At 41.1% G+C, this 23,566-nt stretch overlaps 2 protein-coding genes across 4 annotated transcripts; one reads left to right on the top strand and one right to left on the bottom strand.

Annotated features, from left to right (window-relative positions):
- Window positions 1–397: 397 nt before the first annotated feature.
- Window positions 398–3,595, top strand: LOC118112124 (phospholipase A and acyltransferase 3). The gene is made up of 5 exons (XM_035161167.2): window positions 398–566; window positions 1,301–1,354; window positions 1,626–1,734; window positions 1,855–2,123; window positions 2,906–3,595. The coding sequence occupies exons 2-5, from the start codon at window positions 1,340–1,342 to the stop codon at window positions 3,014–3,016; spliced, it is 504 nt and encodes a 167-aa protein (XP_035017058.1). The 5' UTR covers window positions 398–566; window positions 1,301–1,339; the 3' UTR covers window positions 3,017–3,595.
- A 508-nt stretch (window positions 3,596–4,103) lies between these two features.
- scyl1 (SCY1-like, kinase-like 1) lies at window positions 4,104–16,742 on the bottom strand. Of its 3 annotated transcripts, XM_035161164.1 has the most exons (19): window positions 16,544–16,742; window positions 15,774–15,914; window positions 14,776–14,781; window positions 13,988–14,110; window positions 13,634–13,860; window positions 13,322–13,412; window positions 10,645–10,800; window positions 10,156–10,314; window positions 9,809–9,916; window positions 9,171–9,284; window positions 8,913–9,068; window positions 8,618–8,806; window positions 7,822–7,897; window positions 7,189–7,386; window positions 6,872–7,023; window positions 6,685–6,765; window positions 6,225–6,545; window positions 5,774–5,852; window positions 4,104–5,587 (listed from the first exon to the last, which is right to left on the bottom strand). In XM_035161164.1, exons 1-19 carry the CDS (start codon window positions 16,649–16,651, stop codon window positions 5,463–5,465), a joined length of 2,610 nt encoding a protein of 869 aa, XP_035017055.1. In that variant the 5' UTR covers window positions 16,652–16,742; the 3' UTR covers window positions 4,104–5,462. The 3 variants fall into 3 exon arrangements, with proteins under 3 accessions (XP_035017055.1, XP_035017057.1, XP_035017056.1); XM_035161166.1 differs by lacking the exon at window positions 6,685–6,765; XM_035161165.1 differs by lacking the exon at window positions 14,776–14,781.
- Window positions 16,743–23,566: the final 6,824 nt, after the last annotated feature.

Here is a 23,566-nt window from a genome sequence, read left to right as displayed (position 1 = left end):
AGGGGACTATTGATTTATTGTTTATTATTCTAGTGTACTAACTGTTCTCCTCCGAGAGGTTAACTAAGACGTCAAAATGTTCGTATCCTGTATTTATGTGTCTTCCCTTTATATTCCATCTATCAAACCATATACAGAACATTTTAAATAATGTGCTTTTATTGTGAACTGCAGCCAACAAAATAAAGTTTCACCAAAAACATTATAATGGTCAAATAAGTTTTATTGTTGGACTGTTGCTTCAGACTGCCTTAGTTTTAACCAGGTGTACCTAATAAGAAGAAGAAGAAGAAGAAGAAGAAGAAGAAGAAGAAGAAGAAGAAGAAGAAGAAGAAGAAGAAGAAGAAGAAGAAGATGATAATGATGATGATGATGATGCAGAAGAGGAGGAGACGGAGGAGGAGCAGAAGAAGGAGCGAACTGGTTTTATTGTGAAGGTCCCGGGCTGGCTGTAGGACTGGCGGTTGATCAGACTGAACTGATTTAACTAGTAGTCTGTCGGAACCGGTGCCGCTGAGTCTGACGTTGACGGTAAAGTTCAGCGGAGCAGGAGTCGCCGTCTGAAGGTGAGATGCCCGGACAGGAGATTTCGTGACGCCGCGGGTTTTAACGTGAAGTTACGTAAACGCTGTTGTTATTTATAACCATCGACGCCGAGCAGCCAACAACAAGCAGCTCAGTGCGACTCTTTTCGGTCGCATAATATTTGTTCATTTTGTCCGCTAAAACTTTCAATCTATCTAAAATGATACCTACGCATTTATACTCACTCTACTTTGTCTAAATAACAGCATCTTCAGTCTCATTTATTATTATTTATGTATTTATTATTATTTTAGGTAATTTTGCTGATAAATGCAGTCAGCACACTAATTCAACAGTCCTGCTGTAAACACCTTCTCCTTCATGAACGTTATTAATGTTCACTTTTTGTTGAAACTGTTGCAGACAGCTGTGGATTGTGTTTATTTTTCAGGCTGCACTGAGTTTCAAATTTTTCCTAAGATGAAAACTAAGTTGAAATCACGGACAAAGGACGTGGGTGGAGAAAAGAAAGGAAAAGAGAGCGAAATGAAATTAAACAATCAAGCTTTTGTTTCTTTGCTATTCACGTTTCAGTTTCATTCTGAATAACAATAACCTGTTGTGGCCCCTTGTAAAGGCCAGCCTCAATAGGAAAAACATGAAATATATCCGTGAAATACTGATCTGTTCATAGACTTGTGTGCTTTTGACCTGACACATTTGATCTCATGTTATGTGCTGATATGTTGGCCAGTAAAATAATTTCTTCCTGCAGAAGCTGAAAGTCAAAACTGGTCCAAGACTTACAGACAAGATGGCCCCGACTCTGGTTTGGAAACTATTACTTCAACTTAACTCAGAATATAGAAGATCAGTCCATCAAGCTGTTTGTTTGCTGTTTTTGTGTTTGCTATAGCAATTATTGGTTGTTATGCACTGAATAACTTTATAGTCTGTCCAATGTCTTATTAGTTTGAGTACATTTAAGATACTGTATTTTTTTTCTGTTTAGCCCTGATTATGTCAGAATGTCCAGACAGATCAAATGTGCTGCCGTTGCTGTAAAGTTAAACAGTTTTCTCTGTGTCTTCAAATCCAAGGATATTGAGAAACTGCGGCTCGGGGACTTGATTGAAATTTCCCGTGGCACGTACCAGCACTGGGCTGTGTACGTTGGCAATGGCTACGTTGTTCACTTGGCACCACCCTGTAAGTCCTGCCAGACAACCTCCTGGACTCACAAATCCTAGTCAGGCCTAGTCTGGAACAAAAATCACCATGATCTGATAATAAATCAATAATTGGTGACTGATTCCTTTTTATTCACAGGTGAGGGCCCGGGTGGAGGCTCCAGCAGTGTGATGTCCGTCCTCGCTGACAGCGCCATGGTGAAGAAAGAGTTCCTGTGGAACGTAGTGGGAGAAGACGAATGGCAAGTAAACAACGGCCTGGACCGAGAGCACAGTCCCCGTCTGGGTTTTGTCATTGCGAATGAGGCCATGGGATGGGTGGGCAGGTCGGTGCCATACTCCATCTTCAGCGGGAACTGTGAGCACTTTGTCAACAACCTACGCTACGGCAAAAACGTGTCCGGTCAGGTAGGTATAAACACATTGGTCTTTTTTACGTACAAGACGCTTTTTGGGACCAGGGGACAGGAGGAGTGTGAAGAGAGGAGGAGTGTGAAGAGAGTTAGGAAAAGTGACTTAAACCATTTTCAGACATGACCTCCGGAGGATGTCCGGAGAATAGGGTAAGGACTTTCTCTGGAGTTTGACTTTCACACATGGACCCTGAGCAGGAGGTTCTCTGCTCAGACGTGTTCACAAAAACACAGAATTCGTTGCGTGTTAGAAACGCCATCTTCGAACCCACTCATTCACGGTATCTCCCGCTTTGTTCATACATTGGATCATTCGGACATTCTGTAGACTTTTTACATTGGGACTGGCCGGGGAAACTCCACAGGAAGTCCGGAGGCTTCCAGTCAGATATTTGCGTTCACACATACATGTACACATCCTCCGGAGAATGTCTGGAGGCTCTCCGGAGTTTAGTGCATGTCTGAAAGCAGCTATTTAGATCTATAGCATATAAAAAAGCAGTGGATATTTTTTCAAAACGTAGACAGGATACAGGTTGTCAGTTACAGTGAACAGTTTTTATGGTGAAGGAAGAATGATCAGTACAACAATGTGAACTTGTCTACATTTCTTCTGACCATTATATTAACCAAAAAGGTCATTTTAGTTGTATGAATAAAATGTAAGACCTAATATGGAAGTGAAATTATTTTTCAATGTGTGAATATTTTTATTTGGGGTTAAGCAAGTCAAGAAAAAGTCACTTTTTAATAAAAGATGCATGTTTGTCTCTAAAGGTGACTCAAGCAACAAATGCTGCCATAGGCTTGGGTGCGGCCGGACTCGTGGTCTTCGGCGTCCTGGCTTTGGCAAGAGGCATCGGAAGGGAGAACAGAAACAAAGAGTGATGAGTCACAAGTCACCTGTTCGGAATCAGTGCCTTGATAAACACATCACCAGCAAAGTCTAACTGGCCCTAATTATAATCAAACTAGAGAACGGATTACTTTTTTCACCTTGTTATCTTAACTTTACATAAATTTGTCACTAACACTTTTTGTAAGGTTTGATGCAAGGCTGTTTGGTTTTGGTCTCTGTATTTTTTAAACATTTCTAACATTTAACATTTCACTTAATAATATGCCAAGATGAAATGTTTACATTTTTTAATAAGACAATTTGAAAATGACTTTAGATAGTTGAGGGGGATTTGTAAGAATGGGAATCTTTTCTACAGATTACGGTTGTTGTTTTTTAAATTCTTTTTTTCAAACTTTTAAACAAGAGCTTTGCTGAAAGTTGCTCATGAAGAAGTTATAGAGGGTATTAAATCTAAATGTGAACGATGTTTGCTGAAGAAGAATATATAACAAACAATGAAGTTGTTAACACGTCTCACAGGAAGGGCACTTTAATGTCATGTCACATCACATTGTACTAAATTTGTCATCTTCTGATGATTAAAGAGGAAAAATCATTTGTGCGAATATCTATGTTGTCATTAATGTTGTGTATTCCCTCTCCTGTAGTTTGTGCTTTTCCTCTTTGTCATTCTGCAGGTGTCTCTCACTCCAGATCTGCCACAACTACTTAGCTATTACCATTAGCCTGTCACCAGAATTATTATTTCTACTGTCATAACTATATTACTATTGTTAGTCATTTTAGGAACTGTTGGATTTCTCTACATTATTGTTACATCTTACGATGCATAGTGTTTTGTTCATCAGTGTTTATGGTATAAGCTGGATAAAACCCTCCAATGATTGTAACAGATGTGGGGGCGGAGCACCTTTTGTGCCTCAACTTCTTTGATATCGTCAGTGATTCATCATCAGCTAAGATATTAAATGACTTAATATTTGAAAAGCTCAGATAATACTGTAGAGAATAATAACTGACACGATTTTCAAACAGGGTTAATCAGAAGTAAGAGTAAAGAATGTTGTTCTGTCACAGTCATGACGCAAGTGTAATGTAAACAAGAAGCATAAGTTTACGTTTGTTCTTTTTATTTAATAACAGCTTACATGCTACATGATTGAGATTCTCTGTAAACCAATGTCTGCCGTCTCAATTATGCAGGATAGTTTCTGACCCGACCAGCCCAAACCAGGACGTTAGCTCTGGTGGTGATGGTTACTGATTGTGTCAGCGGGTTTTTCTATACAGTAAGTCGTATTGTAAGTGACACCAGACCTTACAACTGCACATCTAACACAGACAGGAGATATTGGGGGCCACACTGGAAAGTTTGTTGGAAAGACAGAATCTGCCGCGTTTGAGACATTTCAGGTCCACCTCTGAAATGTTCTGGGATGTGCAGAGCAGACCTGCGATTAAATAAAAGGCACAAATAAAAAGAGTGAAAGAAGATTCTCCTTTAGCTAGATCACACCAAGTAGTGACTTGACATGTTAACATCCTCACATAATCCCAAAGGATTTTAGGGAGATCTGTAGGATTATACAGCTAAAAGACCTTCAAAGGGTCCCAAAATAAAACCTATTGGATTTTTATAACCCCTCCACCACTGCACTTGACCTCATGAGAGACATAGGGAATGACATGTGGACACAGAAATGTATTTCCTCACTTCTCTGATCTGACACAAGACCCAGCTGCCAGGTCAGGTCAGTTCAGAAAAATATAGTGTTGTATGTGCAAAGTAAACTCAGCACATCAATAAATTCTTTTTGTTAAGCAACACAAATGAACAAGTGCATGCATGGATTGATTGATTTTGAGTCTCCAATCTGTAATTAAGTGAAAGCTGAACTAAAACATTCATATCCACTGTGTGTGTTGTGTTTGTGTGCACATTTAAGTACCATAGTATGTTTGCTTCTAAAATGTTGCGATATATACTATATATTTCTCAGTTTTAAAAAAAAGTGTGATTTCTTTGTGTCATTTTAAGACAAGATGCACCATTTATATACATTTACTTTACAACTGCAGGAGTTAAGAATAATAAAAAAAAAAAGAGTGGACATTGTTAGATCACTTCTGCTGTAAGGAATACTGCTCCGTGTTGTTTCATGTCTCTCTGGGTTTTGTTTTCCTCCATCACCAAACCTGCATTTATAAAGCAATGGAGTATCACCCGTCATCTGTCATGTCCTTCAACGTTGAGAATCGTCGACCTCAGCAGGAGTTTAATTTCCCCCATTCTCAACCAACAAACCTCCATTATAGCAGCATTTCACAGTATTCACAGCTGACTCTTCTTTCTGATCCTTGACTTGCGGAATGTCAAGCCTCCATCACTGCTCTGGGATCAGTGCTCAATCAGCAATCCATGCTCATCCCTCTCTGTCCCCACCCTCATCTCTCTCTCGCTCTGCATCCTTGTCAATCCAGCTTGCGTGCGCCCAATTTGAGAGGACCTTTAGCAGCTTTGCGCTCTGCCCGTTTCACCTCCAGCTCTTTCCTCCTCTCCTCCCGTTTCTTCTTGGAAAGCTCCGCCTTGCTGAGACCTGGTCAGCAAACCCGACCCCCCAAAAAAACAGGCAATTCAAGGCACAGACATACAATAATTGTCATCTACCAAGAGTAGTTAAGCATTCGTAGTGTGAATACAGGAGAAGTGAAAGAGGTAAAACGGTCCAGTGATGTTTTACAGCAAATGGTAAGGGATAAGGGAGGACAGCTGAGAAACTTACCCTGGGCTCCATCCACTGACTCCCAAGTCTCCTCAGCTCCCCACTCTCCTGTTGCCTCTGCACCCCAGCCACCTCCAGCCTGACCAGAGGAAAACACTGAACTGAAATCATCGTACCCTCAAGAGATCCTCAGCTCTGTTTATCTTACTAATACCTTATCTTTCACTTTATCTGCTTTCCTTCACTTTGCAACTGCAAAAAGAAATGTTTCGATTCTTTGCCTCCTCCTCACCTCCATGTTGTATATATGATGGACATCTATAGTTTAGTTACACAGGTTTGATCTCACTTTTTTGAACTGGACAATTGTGAGTATTTTACATGGTACACTGGAACACTTTAAACCTGTAAAATAGATAAATATAGACGCAGCACTTTTATCTCTTTCTATTTACCACTAATTTAATCTGTCTGCCTTTTGCTCTTTTGTCTGTGTCTCCTCCATCCTCACCGTGGCAACAGCAGCGCTGGCTGGGTTTCTCTGGGACACGCTGGCAAACAAGTCGTTGTGACTGGCTCCCTTCGATGCGCTGCTGCTGTCCCAGTTGTAATCGCTAGCTAACCGCACCCCTTCTGGAAGGGTGAGTGTCTCATTGGCCAAAGTTGTATCTGTCTCCTCCTCTCCCCAGTCGTTACCCCAGCCCTCCTCGCCAGCAGAGCTCTGTCCCTGGCCTTCCTTCTCATTGGACCAGCTGTCGTCAGCGTCCCACCCTGAGCTGCTCCAATCAGAGCTCTGCTTCTTCACCGTCACGGAGGAGGTCGACCGGCCCACCTAGATATTAAAGAGATGATAAAAGACTGATATGTAGACTTAAACCATATAGAGAACACAAACAACAACATAGACTACATTAAGTCCATACAGACAGGTGAGTGCATTTTGTGATGTATCCAAATTAAAGAGCTCGTACTTGTCGGTCACCAGCCTTCTTTTTGGATGATGACCAGTCAGTGTTCCAGTCATTGGGCTCTGTGTGAGCTTTCTCTGGCTCCTTTGAGGAAAGTCAAAAATTCATGTAATTTAACACCTATGTTCACACATGTATCTAAAGGAAAATTTGTAGTTTTCTATTTCAGTGAAAAGTGGTGAAATCCAACCTCCAAACTTCCCCAATCCTCCTCCTCCTCATCCCAGCGTTCTCCTATTGGCTCATCATCTTTGTCTGTTACTTCAACAGTCTGTGATTGGTTGGCATGACTAGAGGCAGCATGGTGACTCAGAGAGACTTGTGGAGTTTTATCATCTTCACCTATGAAAGGAAGAAAAACACAAGATAAAGTTTCAGGTATCCTATCTATGACTTTGCTGGTCTGGGATAAATAATGAATCGAATTGAGTTCAAGATCAAAATAAAGACACACTCAGATCATCATTTTCTCCAGGACAACTAGTTAACCAAGTTTGATAACTCTACCAGGTGCAGGAGCAGCGTCTGTGGTAGTAGTTGGGCTGGTGGTGTCAGTGGCCTCACTGCCCTCAGCTGTTGCATCCCCCTCTGTCCCTGGAGCATTGCGGATCAGCTTAGAAGTCAGCGAGGACATGCCGGTTACGGCCCAGCCAGCCCAGCTAGAGGAAGCACCCGCAGGCTGAGCACATGACGCTACATCCTTTTCTGCAGGACAGACCAATATCAAGTTTTTGTTTTTAGAATTTCAGAAACTAAGACTATTATGTGAGTGAGTCACCGTATTATTATTATTTATTTCCCCCAGTAACTGAGAAAGATAAAAAATATACAACATATCATCTGTAATGGAAAATTCCACTGATCAAGACAGAAAGCAGACATTTCCTGTCTGCTTTCTGTCTTGTTTCCTGTTCATCACATTGTATAAACACCCTCCTTTTTAACTACTCGTGGTTGCACTCTGAGCCATGTTGCTGACTGTGTAACCCTCTGCAGAGCTAATAATTAAAACTCTAAGACAACTCCGGTCTGAGAAACTCATAATTTCTAATCTCGAGATAAATTTCCACGACACATCATGCGTTTTCTTTGCTGAATCGTATAAAGAAAAGAGATCCGACTGCAGCTGAGACTACAGACCTATATCAGCCAGCTTGGAAGGGTCTTCTGACACAGTCTCCATCTTGGAAAGGAAACTCTTGATGGCTTTGAATGCCTGACAGAGAGAAAGACAACAGCACATCATGAGCAGAAACACATCAGCATGATCAAGTAAAAACAAAACAGATATTTACAAATTGAATTAATAAGGCAGCAATTGTAAGAAAAGTGTTAAGCCAAAAAAGCGTTTGGCCAAATCAAAAACAGTTGGTTACACAAAGCCAGCTAAGCGAATTTGAAACTAACTTCCCTGTCTCGTCCAAGAATTGTTGTTTTAAAATGAAACTACTGTGGGTTTTGGAGAGTAACTGAAAAGTCACAAAAATAATCTACCTTTGTATTGCTCTGGAATGATACATTTTCTCTTCTACATTGTTTTGCTTAATCTGCCACAGTATGTAACTGTAGAATCTTTAATCTGCCCTTGCTTGAAGAATCAATGAAGATCTGCCTCTTAGTCTTAACAGAAACAAGAATAGTTTCTACGGGTCTGTCTTGTTCTGCTGGTAAGAAGATGTGACTCATGCAGTGCTTACATATTGTGTTATTGTTGGAGGTAATACATGAGCGTAGTCATCACATCACTGTATTTACCATAACCATGTTCTTTCATGCACCGATAATATGACAGTTAAAATGTAATTAACTATGAGCTTAAAATAAATTAATGATGTGATTTGCTGCTGATATTCAAGCACTCTTTAATATGCTATAACATTAAGATAAATTATATGACTAATAATATAGATTCAGTCTTGTGTAATATCATGTTTACCTGGTCCCTGACGCTCTTATCAGGGTCAATAGTAATGGCACAGAGGGTGGGGAGGATGCGGGCAGCGATCTCCGTTACACTGTAGTAGTTGTGTGTGGCAGCGAAACCCAGCACACCAGCAGAACGGGAAGCCGGGAAGGGGTCTTTCGTGGCTCGTGAAAAGGCAGAGATCAGAACACGCTGTCGAGTCTGTGAATGGAGGGATTACCATGTATTTCCATTTGAACAGATTATTTCGGGGTTTTTTTGCTATAAAATGAATTAAGTGTTGCATTATGGCGTGGGTGTGCTTTACCCCGGCGTTGAGGTAGGAGGCGATCTTGCCCAGGCAGACAGTGGTGTTACACCGGATTGGGCCTTGTTCATCTCGGGCCTGAAGCCGGGCAAAGTGACGCATGAGCTCCTGGTTCAGGTTGGCTTCATTCAGTTTGGGAGCCAGCAACAGCATTGACTGGAGAGAAGGGAAAAAGGAGAGCGGTGGCTACAGCAGGCTGAAAACATCCAGTACTAGTCAAAAATTCCTTCTGCATTGTGGTTGTGTTGCGCAAACTACCTTAACAGTCTGTTCTCTGATGGCAGGGTTTGTATCTGTGAAGCCATGAACAATGTGAGGAAAGATCTGGGAGTTGACTGCTGCCTCGTTCAGATACTGAATGAACTGCTCCATCTGAGATACAGAGAGAAGGACAGAAAGAAGGAACAATGTTATAGGGAATTAATGCTTTTCTCCTTTAGTATAGGCTAATAAACACTGAAAATGTTTCTACTGCATTTCATTCTACTTTTTTTCCTGGCTATAAAATCCATGAGTTGCATGTGTTAAATGGGAGAGTTGAGGGAAATAAAATGCACACTAATTCCCTGTACAGCATTTGTCTAACTAAAACCCAAAATTAAAACATATTTGCTTCAAGTCCTGCATGAAGGTAAAACTGCCTCTCTGGGTGCAGATGAAACAGGCCTATATTAAATACACACTGGAGTGTGTCTCAGGCAGCAATTTTCTGTCCGAATTACTGAACCCAAGAGAAAACTAATCAAGGACGACCTGAACCCGACAGGCATTCTGCTTTTTGTTGCTGAACCCTACCCGAGCCCGTGTAAAAAGCATCAAGTATATACCCCAGCCAACATGACTGCACCCGAATATCATTTCAAATTTGTATTCTGTATCCACATTCTAATGCACACCTGCTGCAGCAGTCGTATTCTCATGGCTCGGTCTGTGGAGGAGAACATCTTCACGATGACAGGGATAATCTTCTGTTGGTATTCTTCTGCCGAGAGGAACTTCCCTACCTGGCACAAACAGACATAGATTAGATCAGAAAGAAATTGAAAACTTTCAAATGGAAGCGGAAAAGACGTGTGCACTAAGACATGAATACCAGTGTAACTATTTCTAACTCTGACTCATTTTAGACAATTACTTTTTAAAAGCTTTACTTTGGAAATATTCGGACCTGCATGGAGATTCTCTGGTAAAACCATTGATATTTCATAGGGTGTCAGAGTTGCCCGGGGATGTCAGAACTTACCTTGAAGAGTGGCGTGAGGACGACAGCGCCCGCACTGCCAAACTCGAAGGCGGTGAGCAGCTGAGGAAGAACCTTGTGTTTACAGAAGTCTTCGGGGAAGGAGTCCAGATTGTCACTCAGATCCTGGAAGAACTGCTGCTTCTCAGCCGGCTCCTTGATCTAGACAGGATCATTTTATACTTTGAATTTTACTGTTATTATATACACTAATATATATAATTAATAAATACTCAATTATGCTTTCAGATTGTTTTACAGAATGAAAAAATAAACTCCAAGAAACACCTTAAATTGTTTGTTGGAGTGTTTCTTGGAGTTTTTTTTTTTTTCTTCTGCTGTGTGTCTAAGTTATATTCTTCTAAACTTTTAGAATAGATCCACAAGAACTTTCTACTTTCAGTTTCTGTCTTAGTATATAATACTGTAGGTTGTGACTGTTCTAATGGGTTGTGACTGTAGCTCTGATGTCTTGTGTTCAAGTCTCTGGACCTGTATCTCCTCCAGGAAAAGGTTGCTTTCGACGAAGCTGTTGCTGAGGAACCCCCCGGCGGCTCTACAGTTCTGAAGAAACCGGGATGGATTGGGCCGAGCCCGGGGGTTGGCCCCCACCAGCTCACAGTAATGAGGGACCAGGGCCTTTGGAATCTGTGGACACGAAGGTGACAAGAGAGAGAACTCAACTCTGTACACAACACTTCTCTAGGTCACAAACAAAGATTATTTTTAACTGCCATCAAACCGTGAAGAAACTGTTGGTGAAATTCATTACTTGAAGGCAACCTAGGAAGAACAAATTAGTCTCGATCATGGTCTCTTTTAACTCTTGAGTTCAAATTGACAATATGTCTTCATGACATGAGTATAATGTTGAATATTAGCTGGGGGTTTTTTTTAGATCAGAAAGAAAGGTTTTTATATGTGTTTTCAATTTGCGCATAAATATCCTGTGGAAATTGGTGATTCAAAAAAATCTCAAAATATAAAGTATTATGCTTTGATGGGGCGAGGAAGTTGATGTATTAATAAAAGCAAAATGCGACAAAGTATAATTGTAAAAGACTTAATTATTAAATCATTATGTACAGTGGCTGTGAAGCACAAGACAAATAATGCTCATTTCATGGTATTCGTGATTTCCCTATATAAAATGCTTTTGTGCATGTGAAAGGTGTGCAAAGTTACAAATTCTACAGTCTGCGAAAAAAAGGGCACAGAGTACACTGCACCTGAAGAACCTGAAGAACCTGAAACACCTTGCTGGAATTCCTCTACGTGCACATCACCAAGTAATGTGTAACAAGTCCTACTGGCTAGTTTAGCTCAAAATAGTACAGCAGAACCACTGCTATTGTTACTGCAGCTACAGGTAAGGGGTGTGGGATTTCTGACGCACGGCTGCCCAATCACACAAGTGTGGGCCAGCTGACCAATCAGTGCACACTGGACTTTTTGGGAGGCGAGAAAAGACACCAAACCGATCGTTTCCGACACACAGCTAAAAAAGGCAACATACCGTTTGAGAAAAACAATGCATATTTTAAACATAACAGAATGTAAACATATTCATATAGATCCACAAATTCTAATTATGAACCGGTTCATGGCTAAAATATGGATAGTGACAAAAAAATAGTAAAACATTAAATAAATAGAAATACCATATTTACATCATGTGCTCTTTCAATTACATCATCTTGCCGTGCCCTATTCTTCCGCAACTGTTTAATGGAAACTGCCAGTACAAATAGTGCCACCAGTTGTTTATCTACATGAGGGGTCAGCAACCTAAGGCAGGCACGCGGTGCCATAATCATTGGCACACAGGCAATTACTTATTAAAGAAATGTTCAAAGGTTTTGCCGTCACGCAGCCTGTATTATTTAGCTTGATTGATGTTAACACCTCCCAGCCACTAGGTGCCAGTAATGCGGAACAGGCTCGATGCCAATCGCCATTAAATAATAAGAAGAAGAAGCCTCCCAGCCGGCGCTGCTCGCATTTCCCCACATGAATCTCCGTGAAGTAGTGGTGTGCCATACTGCAAGATTTGGTATCGATCCGATACCAAGTAATTTCTCACCTCCTCTCTCCGTTTCTGCAGCTCTTTATTTTCTCTGGGATGGTTTTTCATATGCTTGTATAAATTAGTGGTGTCTTTTTGCAAATGACGCATCTTGCTGTCATTTCATTTTCAGCTTGAATCTGAAAATATAGCCACACGGCGCTCCTCTCCTCTCTGCCATTCTTCTGCTCCGTCTCTGTGCTGCTTGTGTGCTGTGCTGCTGGCCGGGGGGAGGGGGGAGGAGGCGCAAAGTGTGCCTGCTCACTGAAACTAAAGTATCGATCTCATTACACTGGTATTGATCAATATCAATACCAACGTTGGTATCGATATTATCGATATTTGGATCGATCCGCCCACCACTACTGTGAAGTGCAGCCGCTCAGGTGTACTGGTGATGGCATGCCCGCTAGCTAAAAAAAACAAAGACACAGGTATTTCAGCCCTCATGGGCAGAAGACTATGGCTTTGTTTTTCATAAGGGCCGTGCTGTGTGCACGTTATGTTTTGAAAATGTTGTGTGCCGATCGTCCAGTGTTAAGCGAAACTTTGAGAAAGCACGAAAGAAGTTTCAAAGATCAGGCAGACAAGGGAGAATCAATCAAACGTGCAGTGTCCAGGTATGGGAAGCAAACTCTCTCAAAGTCTTTGCCACCGCCAAAAACCATGCGACTGAAGCAAGCTTTCGCAATTCTGAATATGAGTGTGGTTGGTGGGGTTAATGACAAACTTATTATTGCAATCATAATGAGATAAACATGTTTCTTTAAAGTGTTGTTCTATATATAGCCAATATGGATGGAATAAAATGACATGTCTTTTGGAAATATTAATTTGGTTCAATAATAAAACTTAATATAAAAAAATGTTGATATGGCACACTAATTCACAAGAAGATTTCACATTGGCACTTATTGTCAAAAAGGTTGCCGACCCCTGATCTACATGAACCAACATCTAATATTCAGTAGCGGATGGAAACAAGCATCCATTTAAGTTTATTTCCTACATTTGTATGGAAGAATATTTAGAGTATCTAAAAAGATATTTCATGTAACCCATAACATCTGTCAAGTAATTACAAAGAAACTCGAGGTGACGTACCTTTCCCAGTGAACGAAGGGAGGAGGTGCGAGGTAGTGGCCCATTGAATACTTCCCAGATCAGGCAGCCTAAACGCCACACTTCTCCTGCCCTGCAAGACGTGAATATAGTGCATTACAAAATGCAGTGACCAGGGTCAGGTTTACCATCATCTACTCAACACTTCACTCATGATCTTTACATGGTCCCGAACCTCTTTTGCAATTTCTACACTTTCTCCATATTCCTATTACTCCTCCCTTTTTATTCTGGAGTAACATATTATTCTGACAAGCTCTTCTCACTTTGAGATTATTGAGAATACTCTTTTACCATTTCTCTCCAGTGCTGTTGGACATCTCTGGGGGGTCATATTTCTCCATGTCTGGGTAAACAGCCTTCGGTGCCGGAAGCGAGACCCCGCTTGGGTCGCCCTGCTCAGGGGCCACATGGTCGAGGGCCCCTAGTTTCCACTCTCCAGCACGATCCACGAAAACAGACCACACACCTAAGTTGTTATGAAGCAGGTGGCAGTCGTTGACCAGGAAACTAAGAGCTTTCTGTGGGATGGGGCAACGGTAGAGTAAACAGATAAACAGTGAGAGAGGGCCGGAGGAGGACAGTGACAGAAATGGCAAAACTACAGCTCATCTGAAAGTATCAACTTGCACAAAGTCCCATCCTTACCACTATCTGGTGCAGTCCCCAGGAGATCTCCAGTTCCCCGGCACCACCCTTCTCTGCCTGGGCTTTCAGGTGGACTGCCAGGGGCGTCACCTGCTCCGTAACCAGGTAAAGGCTCTTCTCTGTCTGTAACAACCACAGAGAAGAGTAACTGTGATTTAATAGCTATTTTATTGCACCAGCATCACTGTCAAAAAACTCAATAATGAAAAAGAAAGTACAGACATACAAAGACAAAAATATGATAGGTGAATTAATAGTTGTCCGTTTATTCAATGTAACAATGTTACAGAAAACAATAAACGATGCTGATTCATCTCAACAGGTTTCTATTAAAAGGCAATAAAAGTTAGTGCTGAATTATTATTCAACTAAAGCAAGTGAAAAACTACAAAGCCGTGTACAAACAGTAACAATTAAAAAGACTTGATGTAAGGATCATACTATGTTAAGGAGTTGGGAAACATCTTCGTTGCTACTCAGTTTCAGGCTGTGTATTCAGTGGTCAGCATCTTCTGAATTATGAGTACGCACAAACAGACAAGAAGGAAGAAACTTAATATGGAAGCTATTTTATTTCAATCTACGTTTCAAATTCTCTTGACAAATCATAGTGTTGATGCACAGATTACTAGTTCTTAATAATAATTAATAATCTGATTTAATGTATGATCCAATTATACTCTGGTGGAGCACAAAAGCTGAGGAAACAGCGCAAGAATCTGCAAATATTATGAAGCACACTATTCACTACAACTATTGTAGGCCTACAGTGGAATATTCACACTCACCTCAATCTGTAAACATGCAGAAAAGAGCAGATGGTGGAGATGAGACAACTAATTATATTTAAAGGGATAGTTCACCGAAAAATGGAAATTCACTGATTACCTACTCAGCACTGTGCCGATGGAGGGGTGGGTGAAGTGTTTGAGTCCCCAAAACACTTCTGGAGTTTCAGGGGTAAACAGCCTTGCAGCCGAATCCAATACAATTGAAGTAACTGGTGACCACTTCTTCAGACGTAAAAAAACATCAAATGCCTCCATACTGCTCCTGTGATTTCATCCAAGTGTCCTTAAGCCCCGACATTCAAATTCGACTCGAAACTACGTAATTTACACCATGTTTGACAGCCTCCTCGAAGGTGCGTTCACGTACGCACTTGCACACAGGAAAGCCGCACACACTCTCGCCCAAAGGCACGTGCAGGGTGCGCGTTCGTGTGCCTACGTCCGCTTGCATCGCCACTTCCGGTAGTGGTGTAAATTACCTCATTTCGAGTCGAATATGAATGTCGGGGCTTGCGAACAATTGGATGACACCACACGAGCAGTAAGGAGGCATGTTTCGTCGCAGCTGATTTTATTTATCTTATTGTATATATCTTATATTTTATTTTAATTTTACATTAATAATTGTATTTTATTTGTATTACTTGCACTATGATGTATTACATTTTACTGTCCTTTTGTTGTACCATTACACCTGTAAAGCACTTTGGTCAACCAAGTTGTTTTAAATGTGCTATATTAATAAAATTGACATTGACATTTTTTTCTGTTGTTTTATTAAGTCTGTAGAAGAGGTCACTGTTTACCCCTGATACTCCTAAAGTGTTTTGTGGACTCAAACACTTTGCCTACCCCTCAATCGGCATAGTGGTGAGTAAATAATGAGTGAATTTTCATTTTTCGGTGAACTATCCCTTTAAAGGCATTACAGACAGTGGCAGCGTGCAGAATTGATGACAGAAGGTGCAAACGAACATACAAAAAAAGACACAAACCTCTAATCCATCCACATAGGCCAGGATGTTGGGGTGTCGCAGGGTCTTCATACGCTTGTAGGCAGCCTTGGCCAGCTGTGTCTGCTGCTCTGTACCCTGAGCCGAGTCGTACACAAACACAGACACCGGCTCTCCACTGGTCTGAGGAGACAGGATGGGGGAAATTACATAAATTTATCATTTAAAATAAATTGACAGTTTTTCAACGTATTTTTTTTTTTTTATTATTATGTTCTGTAATCAAATCAAGTTGCAGAAGAATCAAAGCCATCACTCTAGTGTCACTACGTCATATTTAAATGAGCTGAATCAGGACGATAGAAACAGGAAGTTGTTATTTTGCTGTCATTGTGCAGCCCTGTGAGGATGGCTGTCTAGATTCAGCTTCCCAACGCAGAGTTATGACAGTGGGTTGTATGAGGTGTTGTCAGTCGTCGATGAGAAACGTCACCTGTTGACTTGAAGCTTCAGTCGGAACACGGCTTGGATAAGAGGAGATAACTCGGTTAAAAACCGGGTGACGTGGCGACAAATACGTGTCTGTGTGTGCGTGCGGATAAACAAAGCCTGAGAACTGATCATACGCAGCGCGAGCGCAACATTTATCTCGAGGCAGACATTCACACAGACGCGGACATGTTGATCTTGTAAACACGTCAGTACGACACCTGACAACACAACGACAAGCTTACTGACTGACAGGCCTCCATAATGAAGCGAGCTGAAGCTAACCGCTAGCGGAGGCTCTGCAGCGGTCTGCGTCTTTTTACCTTCCGCTTCCCGCGATGTAAAGTCCATATTCCAGACTTCTCCTGGGCGTCTGGAAGAAGTTCATAAGCGAAGTCTTTGACAGGATCCCTTGCGAAAAAGGACCACATCTCCTATTTCCTCCTCCACACCTCATCAAACACTACGGAGACTGCTGGAGGCTAGTTGCTATGTAGCACGGATGTGAAATGGCTCCGTGGGAAACTTGTTTCTGCCCTTTAGTTCCGCAGTAAATTGGTGTCAGTAAAAATATTAAAATTTATTTTCAATGATTAAATTAATTTAAATCTACATCTAATCCTGAATATTGTAACGTGCAATGTCACGAAAAACGATATGTCATTCTAATAATAGTTAAATAATAATACCATTTAAAAAACATGGAGGATTATGAGATTGAGATTAAGGGCCTCTGGCTCTTGCTCCATAGCTGTGAAGCAAATAGGCTCAAAACACAACTCACTGATTGTGTGCCATTTGGTTTGAGGTCATTTATTTTATTCAATTTTTGGACTAAATAAACTAAAATGTTGGAGGTTTCATGTAGAGACTGGCCGTTAAATTGGTTGGCTGATGATATTGGCCGATATGAGCCTTTCACAGACATTTGTATCTGTATTTATAATTTCAGTTATGAAAATCTTTATACCACAGAATAAACAATGCAGAAAACCTATTTGTGTTTTGTTGTTATTCATAATAAAGTTTTATGTTAAAATGTAAAATATCAAGCCCCAATTTTATTTCTTTATAACGATCGTTTGACAACCACATTTTGGGAATCACTGTCATGTTCTTTTTTAATATATGCAACTGCCAATGTATTGACATCTGAACAATTTTAGCCCCTATTTATTAATTAATTCTATTTTTTAAATTTTATTTGAAAAGGGAGAACGACATTTAGTAACCTTCATATAGATTTTAAATGCACACGAGTTAGCTGTAAGGGTCATTTTCATCAGCAGTCACTTTGCCAGATGTTATGACACAGCATAATAAAAGGACTTATCTGCTACATTTGTGTATTTTTTAACAAATTATTAACCCAGACATGTTGGGGGCCGATGCCAGAAGGCCCCTCACTCTCCAATTGTACCCGGATCATAACAATGTCATTATGATGGCCTCTTTGTTATCTACTTCTATGCACAAATGTTTTTTTTGGTACTTTGATTCTCCAACATGTCATGTTGCCAAAAGTCAGACTAATCATATCATCCTTTTATGGCTATACTGGTCAAAAAAAAAAAGATAAGAGAACAGAAGATATTCATGTACTCTTTTACTCCCAGTTGTCATTGTGCTACGTAAGGCATTTGCAATCATGTGCAGTAAAAAAATTCTTCTACCCATGGTAAAATCTGTAATCTTGGATTCTCACATTTAAATTCAAACAAGTAGTAATGTGAAGAATTCAATTGTGAAACTGGGACAGAAGAAAACTTTATTGATCATTTACACTCAAATTTAAAAAATGTTACAAAATCAAATACTACTTACTCAAAGATTGATATAACAATGTTTATATTATTACCCTGATATAGTCCTGTCTCACTTTTCAGGGGAATATCTTCTCGTTACCAACCAAAACTACTGATTTTTTTTGCACCCCATTGCACAGCATTCTTAAAAGCAAGACACCGCAGGGAATTGAACCCTGTCCTGACAAAGTCAGGAGTGCCACCACCGGGGTCTTTTGCTTTTTTGTTGTTGCTGTAATAAGGGCAAAAGCAAAACCTGGAGGAACAAAACCAAGACTTTGTTCCCCCAGGAAAAGAAAACCACTCTGCACCTGGCTGCTATATTATTCTGTCACCACATGGGGATTTCTCTCGGTCAGGAGGCTGAAACTAGAAGAAAGAGACAACTGGTTTCCCCAATCCCCAGCATTCCCCACAACGACACTGAATTGGCGAATGACTAATTCAAAGATATCCCTTTATCCATATTAGCAAAGCCACGATACCAGCATCCCTGATAATAATGTTTTCCCGTTTGCAATTCGGCAGGATTCACGGGTCAAGCGATCTGGTATGGCTTTCTTTCCAAGTTTAACGCTGTAATGGAAAAAAGACAGACAATGTAAGACTCCCCACCCCCTCCCACATGAACCCCACACTGAAATTCCAATGAGACACATAATCAGTGTAATTTTTGTTTACCGCCAATGGCGTAGCACCTTTTACCACAGCTATCGGCCCTCCACGATGCACAATTCGTCAAAGAAATAAAGACCCTAGAGGCTGGCTGTACCAAGACATCCCATGACTCCCTGCAGAGGGTTAAGTCGCCTGGCTCAGTCGCAAGTTAAGCTGAACAAGAAATCTGAAAAGAGAGAAAAGTGTTGCCCGTCCCCCTCAAGAAAAACCCTTGACTGAACACTACTGCAGTGTTTGACAACGACTACATGAACATTATGTTGTGCATTACAAATAAAATGTTATGCAGAGCTGATGTGATGCAACATGTTGAGTTACACATTTAAGCCATGGTGTGTTAAAGAAAAATCAAGGGAACCGTTACTTAACTTAGAACCCATGAGACTGAAGTGATGCAGTATTAGCGAGACAAGCTTGCAGCTCTTGATCTTAATGTGACTGGATTCTCAGTGTTCCAACACAGGTTAGGCCATCCCAGATGACATACAAAGACAATTTGGGCAGTTAAACCTGAGAAACCGAAGGGAAAAAAAAGGCACACACACAAACAGAGAGGGGGCTTCTGCGAAGGCCATCAAGGATTCAGATTTAAACTCAAGCGCACAGGGGTTGGTACTTCATTCAGGGGCCACACTCATATTCGCTGACAGCTTCCACAGATGATTTTGCATTCAGAGGCAGGCGAGATCGAGTGGACAGACGAAGATGATCTGAAACAAAGAGTGATCTACACAACACACCCACCACACAATACTCAAAGATTTGAGGTCTACTCATCTTTTGGTTTAAGATGCAAAGCAGTAGGGCCCTGTGGCCAAAGAGAAATGCTAGTAAAGCATTGTTACTAATTATTTGAGGTTAACATAAAGCCAGTTCTAAGATGTAATTTTTTAACTACAACATTGCAGAAGTTCATTATGAAAAGTTAAGCCAGCATCTTACTACATGCTCCAGGTTAGAGGACTTCACTCGTTCTTGAGCCAGTCTTGCGCTCTTATTTCTGTGAAGAGAAGTGCAGGGACACACCCAACCAAACCCAATAGCAATATAAACTACTGCAACACATTTGCACTGCATTTCAGACCAAATTGAAGCTGCACCATGCACAGCCTTCCTCAGCTACTGAATTTTTTTGTTTTACTTCACGCAGTTGTGCGATATGAGCAACCTACCACCTGCACAGGTGCGCAAGGGCTAGCAGCGTAATCATTTCAATCTATTGATCAAAAAGCAACCTGACTCCCATTGTTCAAACTGCATGTTGGTTGAGATGATTCCTGTGTTGTCTTAGGTAGACTGCATTCTTCCGTCGGACTTTTCTGCAAGATCAAACAAGAGGTAGACAAGAAACACCCCCTATGCCCCCCATGGTAATCGTAGAACTGACCATTGTTATCCTTGCCCAAAAGCTTTACTGCAGATAATGTCAGAATCAATGAAGGTCCATCAAATCTTCCGCTTATCACAAGAAAGCACAGCAGTGCTTACAGTCAAGTATAGCAAGTTGCTTTCATTCCAAGAACAATGAGGGCAGTTAAACCCATTAAATATAAGTGACACCCACTAGGGTTGAGAATTTTTTGCTTCCAACATCAATATTTGATGGATTCAACTTATCTGCCTTCAATTTCCACTTTGAAAAGGGTGTCATACGAGCCCAGGTCACATCCGTGCTCTACAAAGATCCAAGCTTTAGTCATACCTGAAAAAGCACAAGAAAAGCTCCACAATCACTGGAATTACAGTAATCTAAATTACAACTGCCTTCAGAGGGACAACTGTTTGACTGAATACAATTCAAAGTGGAAACCTTTTTCCAGAAGAAGCTTTTAAATACCACAGGCCTGAGCGCGAAGGATTCCTCCTTTATGAACCGGGGAGGTGCAGACTTCTGAATGTAGATTTTGGAAGGGCGGGTACATAATTCTAATCTGCAAGAGTCACAACACACAGTCCCCTCCTAACCCAACAAAGCAACTTGAAGCCTGTACAGAATTACAATGACTTCTAGTAAAGAGACTTGTTAACAGACTCCCTGGGAAAACAGAACGCCTTGCTAGATCTGGAGACTAGTTCTGAAGCTGCTATCCTGCGAAGAAAAGTGTCCATCTTGTTGGGTGCACCTGGAAGTTTCCCTATTCAAGGCCTTTTGAGCCGGTAACATGGAGCTGGTGAATTTAGGAGACTGAGATTACGCCCTACAGCGCCCCCTGCCCCCCATTACAACATCGCCCAAATAGTGAAGAATAAAGAATCTGATGGACTTATTGAAAATACCAGATACCTCCTACATTTCTTTAAACCACAGTAGATGCACATGATCCTGATCCATAGCACTATAGAAAATAAGATGAGCTCAACTTGTAGTGCATGTGGCTAGAAGGGGGAATTCTTCGATGATCAGCTTTAGGTGTCAGGCCTGTGAAAAGAAGAACTCGAAACACACTTTTCAAATATCCTCTCTCCCCCTAACCCAATAACTATAATGGAAAATCCTTTGAATGAAAAAATTACTGGTATTCTATACATAGGTAATTATGAGTTATGTACAGGATAGTTACACCTACATGTACATTTCATGCATTAACTCACTGCTGGGTTAAGAGGTAGATGTAGCTGATGTACCAATGAGGCGCTGTTGCTGAAGCACTGAAGGTTGTGGTATACACGCAATCGGGCGCACAGGAGACCATCCACTCTCACTCCAATGCTGAAACTTCTCTCAGAAGACTTATTGAACAACACGAGGACCGCCTCCTCTCTAGCTGGGGGAACTACTTCTGATTGCAGGGGGTCGAAGTCTGAAAAGATGTTCCCTCCAGCACACTACCAAGGCATTCACTACAGCAGACACCACCACACTCATGCTCAGCGCACAACCGAGGTGACTAATGTACAAAATGACTTACCTACCTGAAAAGAGGAAGAGAGAGCTGTGCGAGAAATTGTGTTCTACAACATCGGTTTCTAAAAGTAATTGAAAAGCTAAATGTCTGAGAATGTTACAGAGATACTTACCCATTATACAAAACCACCGCATTGCTTTAACGTGTGAAGCTAGAAGACTTGTGCATTCAAACCCTTTCACTAACTGGCTGGCTTGCTCTGGAACTGCTGTTTCAGTGATGGTCCTCTGTGCTGCTACTCTGCCCTGTGCCTCTGGCCTCTGTACACCACCTCCAATTTAAAAAGCTTGAGAACTGAAAACGTCCATATAGAATAACAGCCTGTGATTCCTTGTGCCAGCTCTGGTTATATGAGCTTTGTTTCCTATCAAGTTGCTCTTTTAGACTGTAGCTTTCCTTTGTTATTTGATCCAAAGGAAAGCTATTGTCTTTGCATTGACTATTGTCAAAATTCTAAGCTGGTAGATGTAGACTGAATGTAGATTTTGGAACTTCAACTTATCTGCCTTCAATTTCCACTTTGAAAAGGGTGTCCTATGAGCCCAGGTCACATCCGGCTGCTCTTACAAAGATCCAAGCTTTAGTCATACCTGAAAAAGCACAAGAAAAGCTCCTCATGTCAAGCCTCTGGGCAGAAAGAACAAATGCATACCAAAACTGTATTCAATCACAACAAGCTATGCATTTTATGCAATAAGAAAATCTTTACAGATAGTTCACTCATTGTATTGTCAATACAAAGTATAGTAACTAATTGCAAAGGAATTGCAATGGAGGCATCTAGCCAGACAATGAATGTTAAGAGAAATGTGAATACATTTAGTGACCTTACGTGATGCTTGATGCGCAAGGGAACTTGTACAAACAATGAGTTAGAGAGTTCCTGGTGATCTTGGGTATTGGAAAGCGCACAGGACACAGCACACTGAAAAATGCAAAAGGAAAAGCCTCTCCCCACAATACCCTTCCCCAAATACAAGCAGTACAACACTACAAGACAATCACTGGAATTACAGTAAATTAAATTACAATTGCCTTCAGAGGGACAACTGTTTGACTGAATACAATTCAAAGTGAAACCTTTTCCAGAAGAACTTTTAAATACCACAGGCCTGAGCGCTAAGGATTCCTCCTTTATGAACTGTAGGTGTAGACTTGAATGTAGATTTGGAAGGGCGGGCCATAACTTAATCTGCAAGAGTCACAAATGCTAGCAGTCCCCTCCCAACCCAACAAAGCAACTTGAAGCCTGTACAGAATTACAATGACTTCTAGTAAAGAGAGACTTGTTACTGCACTCCCTGGGAAAACAGAACGCCTTGCTAGATCTGGGCAAGACTAGTTCTGAAGCTGCTATCCTGCGAAGAAAAGTGTCCATCTTGTTGGGTGCACCTGGAAGTTTCCCTATTCAAGGCCTTTTGAGCCGTAACATGGAGCTGTGAATTCTAGGGAGAGACTGATTAAGGCCCCACAGCGCCCTCATTACAACACGTTCCAAATAGTGAAGAATAAAGAATCTGATGGACTTATTGAAAAATACCAGATACCTTCCTACATTTCTTTAAACCACAGTAGATGCACATGATCCCGATCCATAGCACTATAGAAAATAAGATGAGCTCAACTTAGAAAGATGTGCATAGCGCGGGGAATTCTTCGATGATCAGCTTTAGGGGCCAGGCCTGCAGTGCAGAAGAACTCGAAACACACTTTTCAAATATCCTCCTCCCCTTAACCCAATAACTATAATGGAAAATCCTTTGAATGAAAAATTACTTGTATTCTTATACAGCATAGGTAATTATGAGTTATGTACAGGATAGTTACACCCACATACATTTCATGCATTAACTCACTGCTGGGTTAAGAGGTAGATGTAGCTGATGTACCAATGAGGCGCTGTTGTTGAAGCACTGAAGGGTTGGGGTATACACGCAATCGGCGGCACAGGAGACCA

This window comes from Hippoglossus stenolepis, chromosome 7 (genome assembly GCF_022539355.2).
Source record: "Hippoglossus stenolepis isolate QCI-W04-F060 chromosome 7, HSTE1.2, whole genome shotgun sequence".
NCBI classification, from domain to species: domain Eukaryota; kingdom Metazoa; phylum Chordata; class Actinopteri; order Pleuronectiformes; family Pleuronectidae; genus Hippoglossus; species Hippoglossus stenolepis.
Note: the sequence above shows the minus strand (reverse complement) of the source record. Positions and strands in the feature narration are given on the sequence as shown.